At 34.4% G+C, this 18,767-nt stretch overlaps 1 protein-coding gene across 4 annotated transcripts in view; it reads left to right on the top strand.

The window, feature by feature from the left end:
- The window catches only part of LOC131438973 (visual system homeobox 1-like), a 191,985-nt gene that overhangs the window by 35,632 nt on the left and 137,586 nt on the right, over positions 1–18,767 (top strand). For all 4 annotated transcript variants that reach the window (XM_058609411.1, XM_058609413.1, XM_058609412.1 and 1 more), the window contains exon 2: positions 4,190–4,243. In XM_058609411.1, coding sequence (XP_058465394.1) covers positions 4,190–4,243 — 54 coding nt within the window. The remainder of the gene's footprint in view (positions 1–4,189; positions 4,244–18,767) is intronic.

The raw sequence follows: 18,767 nt of genomic DNA on the forward strand, positions 1-18,767 counted from the left end.
AGATGTTCGTAAAATATTCCACTTTTGTGGTTTTTCGGAAAAATATGTAGTATCAATTTAGACTTTTTGTGTCTTTTTTTTAAGTCTAAATGTTGAGACAACTTCATTTAAATTCGTGTTGATATTTCTGTCAAATTCTTAGCGGCTTCAAGATAAATATATAGCTGGAGAAATTTCACCCATGTCATTCCCGCCCGCGTTCGCGTATGCTAATAACAGTGCGCAATAACTAAATAATTGGTAGTCAAAGCTACTACTCCAGCCTTCAAGTCTTTTCGAAATCACGCTCGAAAAACATTTTCAACTCCGATATCCAAGGCAATCGTTACATTCAATTTCACAGCCCAATGCTGCTGAACGATCGCGCTTTATTGTTTCACAACACCAACCAAACCCAAACTTTTTTGTTGAACTTGTAGTCTAGCATGCCGACGAAACTGATGAAGCAATAATAATGAGTCAATAAAGGAGGCGAAATACTTGGAATGTGGGCGTATTCTTCCAGAAATGACTACCGCTAAAAGTATCAGTAGGTGCCTTACTCACACGGTAACTGAAATACTGCCCATCAAAACCTTCTTTTAAACGGCACAGTATGTGGTGCTATGGTAGCATTAGCATATAATTAATCAATTATTCTATCAATATCAATTGAAAACGATTACTTGTATATGTTTTCTGCTTCCTCCCAACTATTCATTCATCAATGCTAACACTTTTTACCAAGCACCCGAAATCTCCGCACTCTTTTGTTGGTCAACCGCTTGTTAAAATCTTGGTCTTCACCTTTGGAATATGAAATCGAGATCGAGTGTCAGTTATAAATCATATCTATTATTGTTCGGTGATATATAATTTTACGTAATTGGTACGCGTACTCACTTGAGCAATTGGCGATTTGTTAATTGCAACTCAGCATTGTTATATAGAAACAGAAAGTTGTTTGGTGTAGTCGAATATTTATTGACAAAAACTATATATATATATATATATATATATATATATATATATATATATATATATATATATATATATATATATATATATATATATATATATATATATATATATATATATATTATTATATATATATATATATATATATATATATATATATATATATATATATATATATATATATATATATATATATATATATATATATATATATATATATATATATACATTTGATATATATATTAATCATATACTACTTGGCGATACCTATTATCTTTCTCCGGACAGTACCAGCCCAGATGCCGTGGGGAATCCAGCGAAAAAAATCTAACCAAGAATAGATTCACTGGGATCAGAGATGCCAGGTCTGCAGATTTGGGGTATAGTGCTGCAGACATTTTTTGTTGTGCAGACTTTTGAAATTCTCGCAGACTTGTGCATACTTTTGAAATTCTCGCAGACTATCGTCTATATTTACAGACTTTTGAAATTTCCGCGACCTTTTTTTTTTCCTCGCCAAGTCAGTTTTGCGTGTCATACTTTATAGAGAAATTGCTGCCAGCAAGACATACTTGCTGATTGCAGATTTTTTCTCAGATTTACAGACCCTGTCTGCAGATATTTAAAATTTTTACCTGGCATCTCTGACTGGGATCCTGCTTCCATGTCGTAAAAGGCGACAATTGCAGGATTTTCCTTCAGCTATCAGATTTTTTAACGTTTCTCATCGGATTACTCTATTTTACTAAATTATTTCTTCATTTAACAAACAGTTTTCTTTAAATATTTTCTCATAATTTTTCGATAATATGATCTCACCAATTTCCGGCCAGCTCAACTATGACGAAGATCCGTTATTATACAATGATAATAACAGAGATAATATAGATCGGTATATTGAATAAATAGTAGGAAAATAGTAGTAGATTCCACGTAAAAAGATGTATATAGTACGCTACCAAAATTGGGGCCAAGCCTACTATGAAATTTTAGAATATCGTATATATATATATATATATATATATATATATATATATATATATATATATATATATATATATATATATATATATATATATATATATATATATATATATATATATATATATATATATATATATATATATATATATATATATATATATATATATATATATATATATATATATATATATATATATATTTATATATTCACATCCATGCAGCGCGAAGTGCGTGGAATCCCGGAACACCTACGCTCGTTGGAAATCCCAAAAATATTTTCACGTAAGTTCAGGCATATTGACTCTGAGAAAATGTTTTACACGGACGGATCGCGAATTGAAGAAGCGACAGGGTTTGGTATGTTCAACAATAATGTATCGGCCTCATTTCAAGCTTCAAGAACCTGCATCTGTTTATATAGCAGAGTTAGCAGCAGTTCATTATAGCTTGAATGTAATCGTCACATTATCTCCAAACCATTATTTCCTCTTCACAGATAGTCTGAGTGCAATTGAAGCCATTCGCTCAAACGCTGCTGGCAAAAATGAACCGTTTTTCTTGGGCAAAATAAAACAGTGTCTGAACGACATATTGAATAATAATTATCAAATCACAATAGTCTGGGTCCCGGCTCATTGCTCCATTCCAGGCAATGAAAGAGCTGATAGTTTTGCCAAACGTGGTGCTATTGAAGGTGAAATTTATGAGCGACCGATTGCTTTCAACGAATTTTATAGCGCGACTCGCCAAAGAACACTTGCCAGCTGGCAAGCTTCTTGGGATAGAGATGATCTAGGTCGGTGGATGCACTCAATTATTCCTAAAATATCGACAAAGGCATGGTTCAAGGGGCTGGATGTGAGTAGGGACTTCATTCGTTTGATGTCCAGACTCATGTCCAATCACTACACCTTAGATGCACATCTCCTTCGAATTGGACTTTCCGAAACTAATCATTGTGCTTGTGGCAAAGGCTATCGCGATATTGATCATGTCGTTTGGACATGCGTGGAGTATCGTGATGTCAGATCTCAACTAATAAATTCCCTGCGTACCCAAGGTAGACTATCAAATGTCCCAGTTCGAGACATTCTTGCTTGTCGTGACCTTTCTTACATGAAACTTCTTTATCATTTCATAAAGACAATTGAAGTTTCAATTTAATAATTGACCCTTTTGAGGGTTAGTTTTGACTCCTACTGCGTCTATTAGTTCATCCAATAGCAAAATTTTAATAAAAATGATGTGCTGATACAAACAAACTCAAAATAGGTTACGAAATCAACAACAAAATGTATAAAAATTCAAGCTTATCTTATAATTTATAGCAGTTAATCGCTTGGTTCAAATAATGTTCTTAAGTAGATTTAATAATAAATAACGAAATAGCTAATATGATATTTAAAATATAAGAGGAATATGTTTTATTAAACTCAAATCGCTGTGACTATATTAGTATTATATTAGGTTAAGAATTCTATGTAAAAGTGATGATACGGCGAAGAAAAACTTATATAAATTGCCTTAAGAAATAAACGTATTTATGAAAAAAAAAATATATTTATATATATATATATATATATATATATATATATATATATATATATATATATATATATATATACAATTATATACATACACAATGATATACAATTTTTGAACCAATACTGATGAGATCGTTCCTTAGAGATATTTTATATTTTTCTTACTTGTAATGCCTTGTTATATTTTGTCCTGAGTATCGAAAATCAGCTCTTGTTGAGATTTACCAAAACATATCCGGATCTCGACGAAAGTCGAAAGATATGAAATGAAAAGACGAATAGGTATTCTAGATTGAATCAGTTATAAATTTAGAACGGAAAAGCTAGCCTAGGCAGGCTCATATAAACATGATCAGAAGAAAGAAATGAATTCTATTTTACCTTCTACTTGAAGGGGTCGAACACTAAATTCGAGTCCCCAAGTATGGTCGTGTAACAAGTGTAGTTCTTCACCACACTATGCTACTGAAACCGGCGGTAGCTTTTTCGTTCTAAATTTATAACTGATTCGATCTAGAATACCTAACCGTTTTTTTCATTTCATATCTTTCGTCTCTCTCCGTTAATGCTTGCCGAAAAGAACCAATAAAAATCGATATAATAGACATTATGCGGCAATTAAAACCAAATAGCATTTATGACTTTACTTAAATCTTTGTTCAATGCATCCATCTCAAATTATTATTATGTTTAATACATTACAGGATTTCCTCATTTGAAATCTACGTTTGGATCAGCGACAAGTCCATGTTTACCAGGTATGTATGCAGGCTGGTAATCATCGTTTTTTCTTTATTATCAAGTACTTTAACTCAATTGCTGATCGATTTAGATAGCATCAGAGAGTGATTTGAGAAATTGTACAAACTAATTTATAGTGAAAACATCGCTTAAACAACATATAGCCAAACAATCAGCAATTGAACGCTGAGCGCACGTCAAATATTACATTCCAACAAGAGACGATTAGTTCGTACATCGATATGATTTTTTTCGTGAAATTAAATTGAAAAGTTCTACTACGTTCTACTGACAGTTAACTTTCTGCTGATAGCAACATAGAAAAATAAATTCAGATAATACAGTATTGCTCATCACAACCAAATATTGGACTGTATGAATAAAACTAGAATTTCTTTAGTAATAGTACATGTAGACCGGGAGCGGGTCAAATCGCCGAAAGCCATTTCGCCGAAAGCTGTTTCGCCGAATGCCATTTCGCCGAAAGTCGTTTCGCCGAAAGGGTCATTTCGCCGAAAGGGTCATTTCTCCGAAAGGGTCATCTCGCCGAAAGTGTCATTTTGCCGAAAGGGTAAATTCACCGTAAGGGTCATATCTCCTGCATATTATGTCTCCTGTAAAACTGATGTGGCGAAGCCAAGAAAGTCGGAAGCGGCGTCCTCTTGCATACAAACCTGTAACCGCCTCGTTTGCCCGGTCTACTCAAAGCTAGGTTTCTTTGCTTTAGTTTGGTCCGAACGAGCGGTAGCGAGGTCGGACAGCACATGAACCAAAACGATGTGGCGTAGCCGCATTAGTATTTTTTCATTTTCACATTTACCTGGTAGATACACCTATGCAATTGCTTTGATGCTTACTAGTCAACAAGTTTTCTTGGGAACTACTTTCTTAGGTTCACGAATCAATCTTTATTCAAGAGTACAACAATCAATCATTATTCAAGAAGTACAATGGTAGGTTAACAAAACGAGCGTTAACGCTATCATCTTTCGTTTGTCTCTAATTTAAATCAATTCTAATTACGATGTCAGGATTCGGCGAAATGACCCTTTCGGCGAAATGGCATTCGGCGAAGTGACCCATTCGGCGAAATGTCCTCCGGCGAAATAACCCTTTCGGCGAAATGACTTTCGGCGAAACGGCTTTCGGCGAAATGGCTTTCGGCGAAATGACCCTGATCCATGTAGACCACGTACCTGTCAAAAGAAGAATCTTTACTACCCAATAACTTTTGAACATGCAATAATCTATAGCACTTACTCCGGTGAACGACCGAAAAGGTTAAAACAGGGGTAAGAAAACGATATAAAATAATATAGTATTTACTGCATATTTTCAGTAGGTAACTCTGGATGTTACTACTCGTGAGTCTGATGATATGGTGAAGAATGAAAATTGCAAAAGGGGCATTTTGCAACAGTAAGTAGGTTCCCGAGTAGAGTGTGAGATCAAAAAGAAAACTCAATTTTATGTTGTGCTTTTCGTATATATCGATCACTTAATTTGCTATCGTTTTGATCGTTTTAATGGTTAAAAGATCAAAATCGAAAGCAAAAAAAATGCTGTGTGACATCGAACTGGAAACTAGTTTCGCTCTCAGTGAAAGCACATTGAAAACTTAATATGATGTAGATTTTCTCGAAATGACACGTCACAGAACAGAAAAAAACGGGAAAGTATACATTTAGGCGATATTACTCGCAAGCAAATAAAAAGATTTTATGAAATCTCCATATTAGTCGCAAGATAGAAAAACCCCTTCTTAATCCACCTAGTGGTGTGATAATGCCTTTCTCTTCTTTCATAACAGTCTCATGAAAATATATTTCTTTTATTAATTTTTATTACTATTTTTATTACTCTTATTATATTTTATCACTATTACTATATTACTATATTTTATTACTTTTATTAAATATGTTCGAATACTGATTTCGACACCAATTGATTCAGATTGATTCGAGTAGTTCACAAAAGCATGCTTCAGTGTTTATGTCACACAGTCAGCATCATTTTTAAAAACTAGTGCTTGACATTTGCGTTACCTATTTGTATGAGAACAGTGATGCTAATCTAAAAAAGCCCTTCTCAGTCCACTTAGTGGAATTTTCGTATATCTTGAAAAATCACCACCCCCCTATGGTGATTTTTGGTGATGAAAGAAGAGAAAGGCATTATCACACCACTAGGTGGATTAAGAAGGGGTTTTTCTATCTTGCGACTAACATGAAATTTTCGAAATCGAAAAAAATTTTGTTGATGCCAAAAGGCTTAGAATTGCATGAAACGTCGAGATTTAGTGTCATCTCGAAAAAAAAATTTTTTGAAAAAATCGGCTTTTTGGAAATTCGAAAAAATATAAAAATAAAGTCCCAGAAAGTTGATTTTTTCGAAAAAAATTTTTTTGAGATAACACTAAATTTTGATGTTTCATGCAGTTTTAAGAGTTTCGGCATCAAACAAAAATTTCGATTTTGGGAAATTTCATGTACTCCCCCCTGTGGTGCTTTTTCAAGATAGAAAATTGTCAAACCTTTACCATCGGGCAGCACCCCTTACGCATGTCCGATTTAGCTCAAATTCTGCATGAAGGCTTTTTTCGAGGTGCTTAAACTTTTGAGCACTAGAGCTTAACGAAAATAGAAGTGATCTTAAAAGTTTGGAACCCTTATATATTTATAAGAGCGGTAAAAATCAACGTGCTTTGTCGGTTACGTCACTTATACAATCATATCTCCGGAACCAAAAGTCACAACCATTTGATCTTCGAACTTGATCAATGGTCCGACAGTAGCTTTCAAACGAGCCCAAGTTTGTTAAAATCGGTTCAGCCATCTCTGAGAAAATTGAGCGCGTTCAAATATCTTCGAAAAGTGCACACACACATACACACATACGCACACACACACAGACATTTTCCGATCTCGTCGAACTGAGTCGAATGGTATATAACACTATGGGTCTCCGAGGCTCCGTTCGAAAGTCGGTTTTTCTAGCAATTCTAATACCTTTCTATAGAGAAAGGCAAAAAGATTTTATGCAATCTCCACAACTACCGCGGAGAGAATCCGGTTTCAAACTTAGGTGATTTGAAATGCGAACTTTTTACGATTGCTATGGACTGTTAGTGCTAGCTATAAGGAGATGGAAAATGAACATTCGATATATGACAAGCAGTGTTGTGTCACAAAGTTATATGCAGGTAGTTTCTGTCAATGCACACTCGTTGCGTCGTTCCATTCCGCACCAACCATGAATAGCAGTGTGTCTATTTGAATACAGTATAGAAATGTTCTCTTTGTCCTTCTCATATCCAAAGCTGTAGCATTCAAACATTATAACGTTAAATTGAGTTATCTACTTGATCACACACATATGTAATCACTTTGAAATACGAATTTAGAGGCTCTGAAGACCGAACGTTTCACAGTGAAGTCTCCATACTGTTGAATATAAAGTTACGGGTATTTTCAGAATAGGTTTGGCGAGTAGATTATTTTCACCATCCAGGTCCCCGATTTCTGGATGCACTGAAAATAATAGTCTAAAAACTGAATGGAATTGGAATGAACTTCGCGATGTCGTATGCAGTTTTAACAGTAATCATAGATTTTTTTTAAACTGAACGCAAAAATTGCTACAGGAGTATACTTAACGTATCTAGAAGGATATCGATGACGTCAAATATATTTCTCATATCGAATTCTTAAATAAGCTCCTTCTACGGCAGACGATCAGCGAGATGGTAATACCAAAGCCACTATTCAGATTGACCTGCTTCAGACAAACGTGGTACCGATGATCACCAATTTATCTAATGCCTCCGAGACGTGTGGTTTGACACCAATATTCTCGTATTTAAAAAGAAGCAGCATTATTTGCGTAAAAATTGAAAAACTGTTGAAAAAATCGTTTCTTCGCGGTTGTGGTTGCGCTCAACAGCACGATCTCTGCAGGATGTCAAAGCATTTTTGTAAAAGGCAACATAGGATTGAAGGAATAATTCTTCCATTGAAACTTAACTTTGTATGTTTGTGTTGCCATTTGAAATTTGTTCAATTTCAATAGATTCACTAAGTTGTTGATTCTAACATTTTCATTTTTTGAGTTTCTCTAAACTTTTGCCTTAAAACAGTAAAATGAAAACATAATGTGATATTAATTGAAAATTTGATGAGTTGATATCATATCAGGATTTCAATCTGATGTTTCTATCATAATCAGATTTCAATTTGTTATCATTTTGATGTTAGACTTTACTCGTGTTTTGTGCTTTGCGCATACCTATGTAGGCTTTCCTGACTCTGTGTAGATCGGCATGCAGTAAATCGTCAAATCTGAAAGTAGTATTCATTACATGTTCGAGCATGTCGTGATGGCTATTTGAGCATTTACTGGATGCTGTATCTACACAGATTCGAAAAAACTGATAGAAGCATGCTTCCCTATATCAGAAGGTTTACGAGTAGCAACCTCTCTCATCCCGGGTTGGCGGTTCAATGCATAGGACGCTGGTCTTACAAGCCAGTTGTCGTATGTTCGAGCCCCGACCTGGAAGGATTCTTAGTGTCAGTAGGATCCATAGTACTAGCCATGCAATGATTCTGTACACTAGGAATCGGCTGCGAAGCCTGTTGAAACAGAAAGGCCAAATTCCACAAAAGGAATGTAATGCCAGGACTTTGCTAACCTCTAAAGTTACCTACCGAAAAATATTGTAAGATTACAATTTGTGGTATGTTAGAAAGTTGTTGAACATTCAAAAAAAAATTAAATTGGAAGTCGACATATTGGGTTTGGAAACATTTCACTTCAACAGAACTAGAATTTGACAGTACATCATAAAAAAAATTAGAACAAACTTAATTCGTTTGCTGTAATAACAAACTCTCAGCGACTAAACTCAATTGCAGATTGGAAGCTCTTTATAGCAAAAACGGGATCATGTAATTTTAAGTATTATTTCCTTAGATCATATTCACTCTCTAAACCCAATTACTTTACATTCAATACTTCATAACTAACTCATATAGCTATCACCTATTTTCTAATTCACGAGATTGCCATTGATAAGATACAATTATATAAACCTCACAGAAGTACCTGAGGACGCCGGATACGATGTTGGTTCATGTTCTTTGGTTGTTGGTAATTGAGATAATGTTGGTCTTCTCTGCTATTGGCACTTATAGTAGAAGCCGAACTTTCCGTCGTTATATTTTCAAGTCTGTGGACAAAATTCTGGACCAAATCTTATCTAAATAGATTAAAAGAAAAAGGTTCGGCACAAAAATCGCTACAGGTACATGTGACGTTATTCTCCATTGAGACAAATATACCCTGTCTCCTATTATAAAGACGATACGACCACTTTGTTGTAATTTATTGGAAGATGGTTTTTTGGTCAAGAATTGCTTTACAACATTGTTATTGTGTGTTGAAGACCGACGTTTCGAAGGAACATCCCTTCATAGCAAAACGACAACAATTTTTCGTTAAGTGCATTGAAACATGGAAAATATTTGAAAACAAGAACGACTACTCTACAACACTCACTTCCCAGAATATTCAATCTGGTTTGATGTATATGAGAAGTGACTGTTGTAGAGTTAAATAAATATTATGTAAATCAACAATTAACCAAAGATCCATCATTCAATAAATTACAAAGTTCTCCTGTCTGTTATAGAAATATTCCAATTACAAATATTTTTCTCACATGATTTCTCTAAGTATAGATGACAACTTTATTTCCATATCGTTTAAATAGAGTCGATTGCGGTGACAGTTTTAAGTATTCGTCTAACTGAATTTTCATATCTTACACACAGTTCATATGCGAACATGTATATCTGTTTCCTGTGCTTTACCTTTTCTCATCCGTGTTCTAGTCACTGGCGGTGCGTACTATCTTATATTTCTTTGTTTTTATTGTGTGTCCCTATAATTCATGTTATCTACCATTATTATTTTTTCACGCTTTTAATGGAAATCAACCGTGCTTTTCATCGTACTGTATAGTTTTCAATTCACTTTTAATAGTTTTGTTTATCCTAACGAAAATTTTTATGTAACCAGAGAAAACATACAAATTATAACTAAAATTCACATGATTTATATTTCACATTTTCTCTGACTAACTTTACATAAATGTACTACTAAATTGGTCACTAGTCGAAAACAGAAAGAGGACTATTTCTTTGTAGCCAAGGTATTTATGATTCGAACAGTTTACGAGATCCACAGATATACCCGAATTTCTTCGAAATAACTTTCGACAGAACCTACATGTTTGAAAACATTGGTACTAGTGGTTCCATCGGTGGAGTGATGAGAACACCTGAAACGTCATACCGCTACAACTGCCCGGAATAAGCTAGTTATGCCCGGAACGAGTCAGAGAACACAAACCCTGATTTAGTTTAGTCACCCCACACACGAAATGCTGTCAGTTTACTCATGATAGTGTTTCGTGAGAGAGCTTCCAATAAGAAAGAATATCTTATACTATGTTCATACAGCACATTGGCATACTCTTGTGCAGCTTACAAATTTTAATTTTAATAATTTGGTTGCAGTATCTGAACAAATGATTAAGCGAAAGAAAAAATCAACAGCTTTAGAAGAAAATCTTCGAAATTATTAATAAATATGAGTAAGCTTCTCTGTTCGATGAAAGTTGAAAGAAATAAATTCCATGTAATTGTAACGAATGTTTTATTGACAAAAACAATTCTTGTTTGATTCATCCACTGTTTTTTTTTAACAATCAGCATTTGTTTGTAGCAATTCTACTTTAAAATATTTTAAATGTTTCAACATTTGGTTTACGTATATAGTTCTAGTTTAATATGTATGTATCATAAAAAAAATTACTCATCATTATTAAATTACCACGAGTGCCTTCTATTAGGTAGCAATTTCCAGCTCAGTTAGACGCAAATTAGATTCAGTGATACGACATTCACAAAACCGTTTTTTACATCTTCTCTTAGATGTACATTTTCCACGTACATCAGTTTCCCCTTGAAAGTTGAGTCATGCGCAAAACTGAAGATACCAAAAATCTTGCCATGCCGACCCCTTACTTTCTGTATATAAACTCGAATACATACCACTAGAAGCTTAACATGAATGAGTACCGAACTCTCGAGTAGGTATAATGAGATTGTACAAATTGAGTTTTGCTCTCTTTACTTTTATTACAGTCGTCGAGCTAGTTGGATAATTTCCAGACATGGAGTCGACGGAAAGCATGCGATGGAAGATTGCATTCAGAATTCCTTTGTCACCCAAGTTTCGTGTATATAATTCGTTCTAGGCTTTTTTGTCATTCAATTTTCGCGGTCGGAGAAATAATAAAAAAAATATGGCTGATTATTATCGCTGTACATATAAATCTTTGCATCCGTTTTGCCAATGTTTGTGATGCTTGCAAAAGAAGGCATGATTCACTGTTGTATGCTGGTACAGTCTTAGACATTGTTCTCATATTGTAGACACTACACAGAATTTTAATTTGTTGATGAATGATTATATTTACAAACAATTTATCCTAATCACTGTTTGTACATAGTGAAACATTAAAGTTTCTCGCTCAATCATATTACTAATATACAGCTGCGTATTTATATAGTACACAATAATTCAAAAAATTAATCTTCTTATAGAGATTTCAACCAAAAACAAATTGAACGATTTCTCTACAATATTCTAAGAATAGACTAAAAGTTGAAGTAATGTGGCACTCAGACAACTGGTAATTATCTGTATTATCTCTAGAAATAACACAGAAAACAATTGTAGTTGCATAAAGAAAAAGTTCACAGCATTGTATCAAAATATGTATTGTATTGACCATGGTTATTTGGGTAAAACAGCATTTTGTGCAACTGGGTTTAATGAAAACAATTTGCTTGACAGCGTGTTGTGCGACTGCTACAACGTGTAGTACACAGCTTCCAAAATTTGAAAAAAAAATCATTTTAGTTTCATCACCCATATTTTTAAATTAAGGGGTTTTTGATTTACGTTTTCATACGCAAGACGGGCTTATTTTCAATTGTGGAACGTTCATTCTCGTCCATTCAAGATCAGTTCAGAATGTAATGAGGTTTGAGGTTTGGTGCTTTTTTCATTTTCTCATAAACCGATTGGGAGAAATTCTTCAAAACTCGGTGCACTGTCCTTCACTACTGATTCTTCTGCGGCCCTTTTTTGTTTGAGTAGCGGTATATTAGATTATAATATAATATAATATAATATAATATAATATAATATAATATAATATAATATAATATAATATAATATAATATAATATAATATAATATAATATAATATAATATAATATAATATAATATAATATAATACAATATCATGTAATAGAATTATTTGAATTGTATTTATATTATTTAAATCGAAATGTTCACTGTGTTACTATTATTGAAACGGTTACTGAGAGCTCCGGTCTTTTCACAGTATTGTGGAAGTCAACAATTTTATCACGACATCTCAGTAAAATCGTTGATTAATTTACATACGTAAACCCCGAATAATAATTATAATATTTTTGTGCTGTATTGACCATGGTTATTTTGGTGAAACTAAGTGATTAACACGTTGACTGCCACGACCATTCGTTTCCGAACGGAATATACGAGTTATCTCGTAGGTTGGCAGTCAACGTGTTAAAAGGTGTGTAATAATTACTCGGGTTGGTGGTTTAATGCATAAGGCACTCGTCTTAAAAGCTCTGTGCCGTACCCTGTTCTGGTGGAAGGATTCTTAGTGTTAGCAGGATCATACTACTAGCCATGCAATGGTTCTGCATGAATCGGCTGCGAAGTTAGTTGAAACAGAAAAAAGGTCAAATTCCACAAAGAAGCTTTGATAATAATACCAAAGCTTCTTACGTGTTGATAACAATCATTCCACATGGCAATACATACATACATACATACATACATACATACATACATACATACATACATACATACATACATACATACATACAAATAGAGCTCACTAGGCTGTACAGATCCCCTGCTTCGATTCCGAAAGTACCGGAAAGAGTGATCAAAAGATCCAGTAATGTGATTCTAGAGTCTGACAGTTTGTTTATTTATTTTGTTTATTCATTTGACAATCAGATGTCAATCAAATCGAAGAGATGTCAACAGTGCCAAATGTAGTCAAACAGGCTGTTAACGGATCGTAATATCCGAAAGTCGTGCGTTGAAATCTCGGCTGAAGTAAACTGGTAGAGCACAAAGATCGTTGTGAAGCAGAGAAATCAAGTGGATACAAAAGCTTTGAGATTCGATACTACCGTTAACTAGTTTTGCAACGAATATAGCTTGGTGAATTTTCCTACTATGTTCAGTGAGTCGAGTTCGATCAGTCGACAGCGATCGGAATGCTGTGGAAGCTCAAGCGGATTCCACCAGGTAAGGTTTCTTATACCGTTTTCGTTTTTGAACCTACACGCGGGCGACTCTGACTCCGAGTAAAACGAACACGTGGTACGCGCCCTAAACAACTCACAAAAACAAGAAAAAATAAACAAACTTGCATGGATGCGTGGTGCGACCCGAGAAAATTTTCAGAGCGAAACCACGCGATTGGAGTCCGATCTAGAGTGACCCCAGGTTGCTAAAACAAACATATCAAAAGTTGTTTGTGCGACTTTGGGTCAGCTCTCGGGCTGCTCTGATCAATAAACGAAAAACGGTATTAGAAACCAAGAAATCTCTTCTGTATGCTTTCCATCCGTAAGTTTCAGGCAAGCGACGGTAAATTTAGTCATTCAATTTCAGTTCATTCTTTTTTACAGATCAAAATCTTTTTCATGATGAAAATACTTAACCTTGCTAATTCCAAGTATGCTTCATTTTATAAAAGAACTGAAAAATATTAAAACAAGATCTTTTTATATGGAATTACAACTGACTTATATGACGTTCACTAAAAATACCTAGTTTGTGAAATAAATATTATATCAGTATAAAAGTTAATAATATTTTATCATTATATAGGAATTGTAGATACTTCTTGTCTAAGCTTGGTTTGTGGAAATCAATAATTTATATTGAGATTTGCGATTTTCCTGAGGAATGTTTCGGATTTTGGTAAAAACTAAATGCAATAGTACTTAAGGCTCACAGATTTACAGATTAAAACGTATACAATAATATACACCAATCATCAACGTCATCTGAAAACAAAAAAGGCGTAACAAGGAGATTTGACTTTCTGGGACACCTTATATAGAATAGACCGGGGCGAAAATGGCCACGGAGCGAAAATGGCCGATCGCAATAATTCGAACACTGTCCACTCAGTTCTGCCGGTGAAGGTGAAAGCGTATTTTTTCATCAATAGTGAAATTTTCTAGTTCCAGAATTTTAAGGTTGTGGAATATATTCCTAGGAACTCATCATATACGGTGAGTGGTTTTCGCTAATGATAAAAATGGGACGGAAATTGCCACTTTCAAGAAGTTGTTGAAATGGCCACTTTTTTGTTGGGGCAAAAATAACCACTAGACTCGGTCTGGGTTGTAAATTTATTGTTGTTATTTTCTACAAAAACTTGTTGCACTTTTTCCGAGTACTTACCAACAAAAAAGTTCAAAAGTGTGTACGTTTCTAAACGTTGCTAAAGCACATTCGACATCAGCAGTACAACAGATAAGCGAAGATTCCGAATCGAAAAATGCTGCGTTTACTGAGGACAAGCTACTCAATAATCAGCGCTACAAAGTTAGCATTGCAGAGCTCACCCTGATTGTGTGCGCATAAACGACAACATTTTCACATTCGTGAATTGTTTTCCTGAGACAGAGAGAAATTCAGATTATAAGTGAAACGTTTTTTCTTCATTTGATTTTGATCTTAACTCAAAAATAATTCCGTTTTATTCCAGTATTATTTTTGCGCATAGATTTTCATATTTATTTAACAAAATCTGTTATTTCTGATTTAGGATTTATCATGCATTATCATGATTTATTATAGTTGGTCATGTCTTATTGTTTCCTGCGTCAAAATGTGACTGGCCATATTCGCCCCATCCATTTCGAGATTTTCAAATTCGATTTTGATGCACTCCGAGTCAGATGCTCTTATAAATGTTAATATGTACCTCAAACCAAATGCGTTTTGTAGCTTTCGAACGGTATACAACATTCCAAGTGAAATTTTTATTTTCCGCACCATTTTTGAGCAAGACCATTTTTGCCCCGGTCTCCCCTATGCGACGTTTCAGAATTGTTACGTGTTCAAAACTCATCTCAGAAAAGGTATTAATTACTGAGAAAAAAACTCATTTCAGCAAAGGCCCGTACCCAGGATTTTTTTCGGGAGGGGGCCACAGATAAAAAATAATGTTACTAAAGATTACTTAGGTACCTAATTTTCGGTGCGCCTTTTACCGGCGTTTTTAACAGACTTTTTAATCTTTTTCACTGGAACTACAATGTTTAATTATTGTATTACATTTCTTAACGTTCACAGTCATGCCATTTCAATCGCACATGTTCGATTTGTGGAGAACGGAAAACATATCAGGTATTCGTTATCGGTATCAGGTTCTGGAAGTAGCGGTCTAAAATTTCAAAACAAGTGAACAAGGTGGATGGACAAGTAATCGGAACCCTAAACCGTTGGTTTTAACCATGGTAAGACCCTTGCACAGCGATTTCGGCATTTAATCACTCCATCAACGTACGCTAATACTTGCATGAAGGTAGTCCTCCTGAAGTATACTTTGACAACCTCAGAAACCTCAGTTCTTTCCGACCCATTGAGTCTCCCTTCCAGGAACTCATGCCGCTTCGAAGCACAACTTCAGTCCATTGTCGGCTAATCGTTTTGTTATCTGGCATATAATAATGGAACCAGCCAAACATGTGCTTGAAGTGCACTTGCGTTCGTCTTTTAAATCCTAAATAAGTATCCAGCGGTGGGATAACGTTATCGTCCGTAGAATCTTGCCCAATTATCATGAGCTCGCACACTATCTCTTTCCGATCATCCAGTACGATTTAGTGTTATATTATTTTGCCCCGGATTTAGTCTCCATTTTATTACTTTTGATACTGTTCGCTTCGTATCAAAATTTTTTTTTTGTTCCTCTTTCTGATTCGCGAGGGGCCAGGGCACCTCGAGCTCCCTCTCTGGGTAAGTGCCTGTTCAGCACTACCTGTTCCAGTTTTCAGGAGTAGCATATATGTCTCTTATAAGTGTCAATGAGAAATACATCGTCAAAACATTAATGGGATTTAAATTCTAGACAAATGTCTTTTTGTAAAGGACCAGACATCTCCGAAATACAAAAATTAGCTAGGTTTCAGTTCAGAAATTGTTGATAGCCAAGAGCTGATTCAGTGAAAGTCTGAATACTTGATAATTCGAGAAAGATTTATTGAATAAACAGCGTTTAATGGTGGAAAGTTTTAATTATTTTTTGTGTTTCTGATAGTCTAGAGAAAATCGTGGAATCGAGAGTTATTTGTGTGCAATTGGAAACAACAGTTCTACACCATTTGTGAGCACGAGATAAGTTAATGTCTTCATGACAATGCACAGTGATCCGGATACACAATTAAGGGGGAGGACTGCATCTTTCAGTATAAATGTGAAAAAACTCATTTCAAACAGATTTTTCGAAGGCGCCATTGTAGTATCTCTAACGAAAGTAGTGTTCCTTTAAAAAAAAGATTTTTTTCTCCACCTTTTTTATTTTTTGCTTCTTGTTTTTGGTGTCTTTGAACATCTTTTGGACTTTATTAAAAATAGCTTTCTGATTATGGGTACCTTCAGGTAGCATTTTCTGAATCGAAGTAAACTACTACATCTAAGATTAAGACAAACGATAGAAAATTCCGTTTCTTGCATTTGATAGAAAATGTTTATAAAGCATGTTTATAAAAAATAGCGGATGAGACATTGTGTTGAAACATTGTATTTTTATTCAATTTAAAAATGGTCTATCATGTAAGGCATTTATTAGTTATAAATACGATATTTTTGTCTTCTATTGTGCTAATTCAGTTGCATAATCGGGTAGATGAAGATCACACGCGTTGGTTGTTACTCCGTTTGATAATGCTGTTTGAATACATCCTAAAGATTCACTATACGATTGAATTTCCACGAATGGAACTCCCAATACTTGCGAATTGATTTATTTCTACTTTCTTTCGCTTCCTTACTGTACATGCCAATAGGAAGCAGAACATGTTTTGTAATTGCAGCCCCTTACGCTAATAGTTTATGCACGGTTGGCGACAGAGTATACCATCCATACAACTTCACAAAACGAATTCTTATTTGTTCAGCAAACTCATGATGGTCAACATTAATGTTTTAGTTAGCTTAGTAACCTGGTTGATTGGTTTCCCTGCTACAAGTTACCAAAGGATGCATTATTCATCAATCGCTTTTGCACATTGCTGTGTAATCAGCAAACTGATATGTGTGTAACGCGTTATTATAAGTTCAAATCAAGCTGAATAGAAAGTTTGAGATAGTACTCCCAAGCCTGAATATCACAGAAACCATTCCCGATCAACAGTTTCAGATGTTATTATTAGCACTAATTAAATATAATACATTGTTTCTTTAGAACATGAAGTTGCTCATTTGGAGTTAGTAGAGCTTCTTATAGCAAAATAAAAAGAGAAAGATTTGATACTCCTCACAAAACAAAAGGGAAGAAAACTAACGAGAAACAACTACTAAAGAAAATCAGACTTCTATGAATAGAGTGCTAGTGCCAGTAACGTATTCTTCAGTTGCAGTTGAAGCCGTGGCATTCATATGCAAGAACGATTTTTCTAAAACGCAGTATAAATACTGCCAGTATTTAAACATTCGATCATCCATCCAGCAAAGGGATACGACTGAACCCTGACTGAGTTTTAGAAGTAAAGGATGTATGTTATCCTCAAGGCTTAAATCCCTTTATTAAATTCCTTTATTTATTATTATTATTTTTAATTACACTTTAATTGAACGTAAAACCAAACGACAACTTCCTTAGGAATTACAATAAAATCTTCAGTGGCTTCAATCGTTTAGTGAATCTGGAGGATGTATTAAAACGATTACTCTTAACGTGACATCCTGTAATAGCATTATCAAATGAAGTAACAACCAACGTGAGTAAACTTCATTTACCCGATGCATCTGAATTAGTTTTGGCACGTTAGAAGACAACAATATCGTATTTTCATACAAAGATAATAAGCGCCTTACATGATAGAACATTTTTCATTTAAATACTCCAATTATTAGACAAAATTTAAAAAATTTCAATGATTCTCGAAATTATTTTCTAACAAATGCAAAAAACGGAGTTTTTTTCGTCTGCCTCAATCTTCGACATCGCTGTTTCTGTTTTTGAACTAGTTTTGCTCATAGCTCCGGTTCAGAAAATGCTACCTGTATGTATCTATTATTAAAAAATTGATTTTCATAAACTCTACAAGATGTTCAAAGACACCAAAAACCGAGAAGTCAAAAATAAAATATAAATATA

The sequence above is a fragment of the Malaya genurostris genome, chromosome 3, assembly GCF_030247185.1.
Source record: "Malaya genurostris strain Urasoe2022 chromosome 3, Malgen_1.1, whole genome shotgun sequence".
NCBI lineage: Eukaryota > Metazoa > Arthropoda > Insecta > Diptera > Culicidae > Malaya > Malaya genurostris.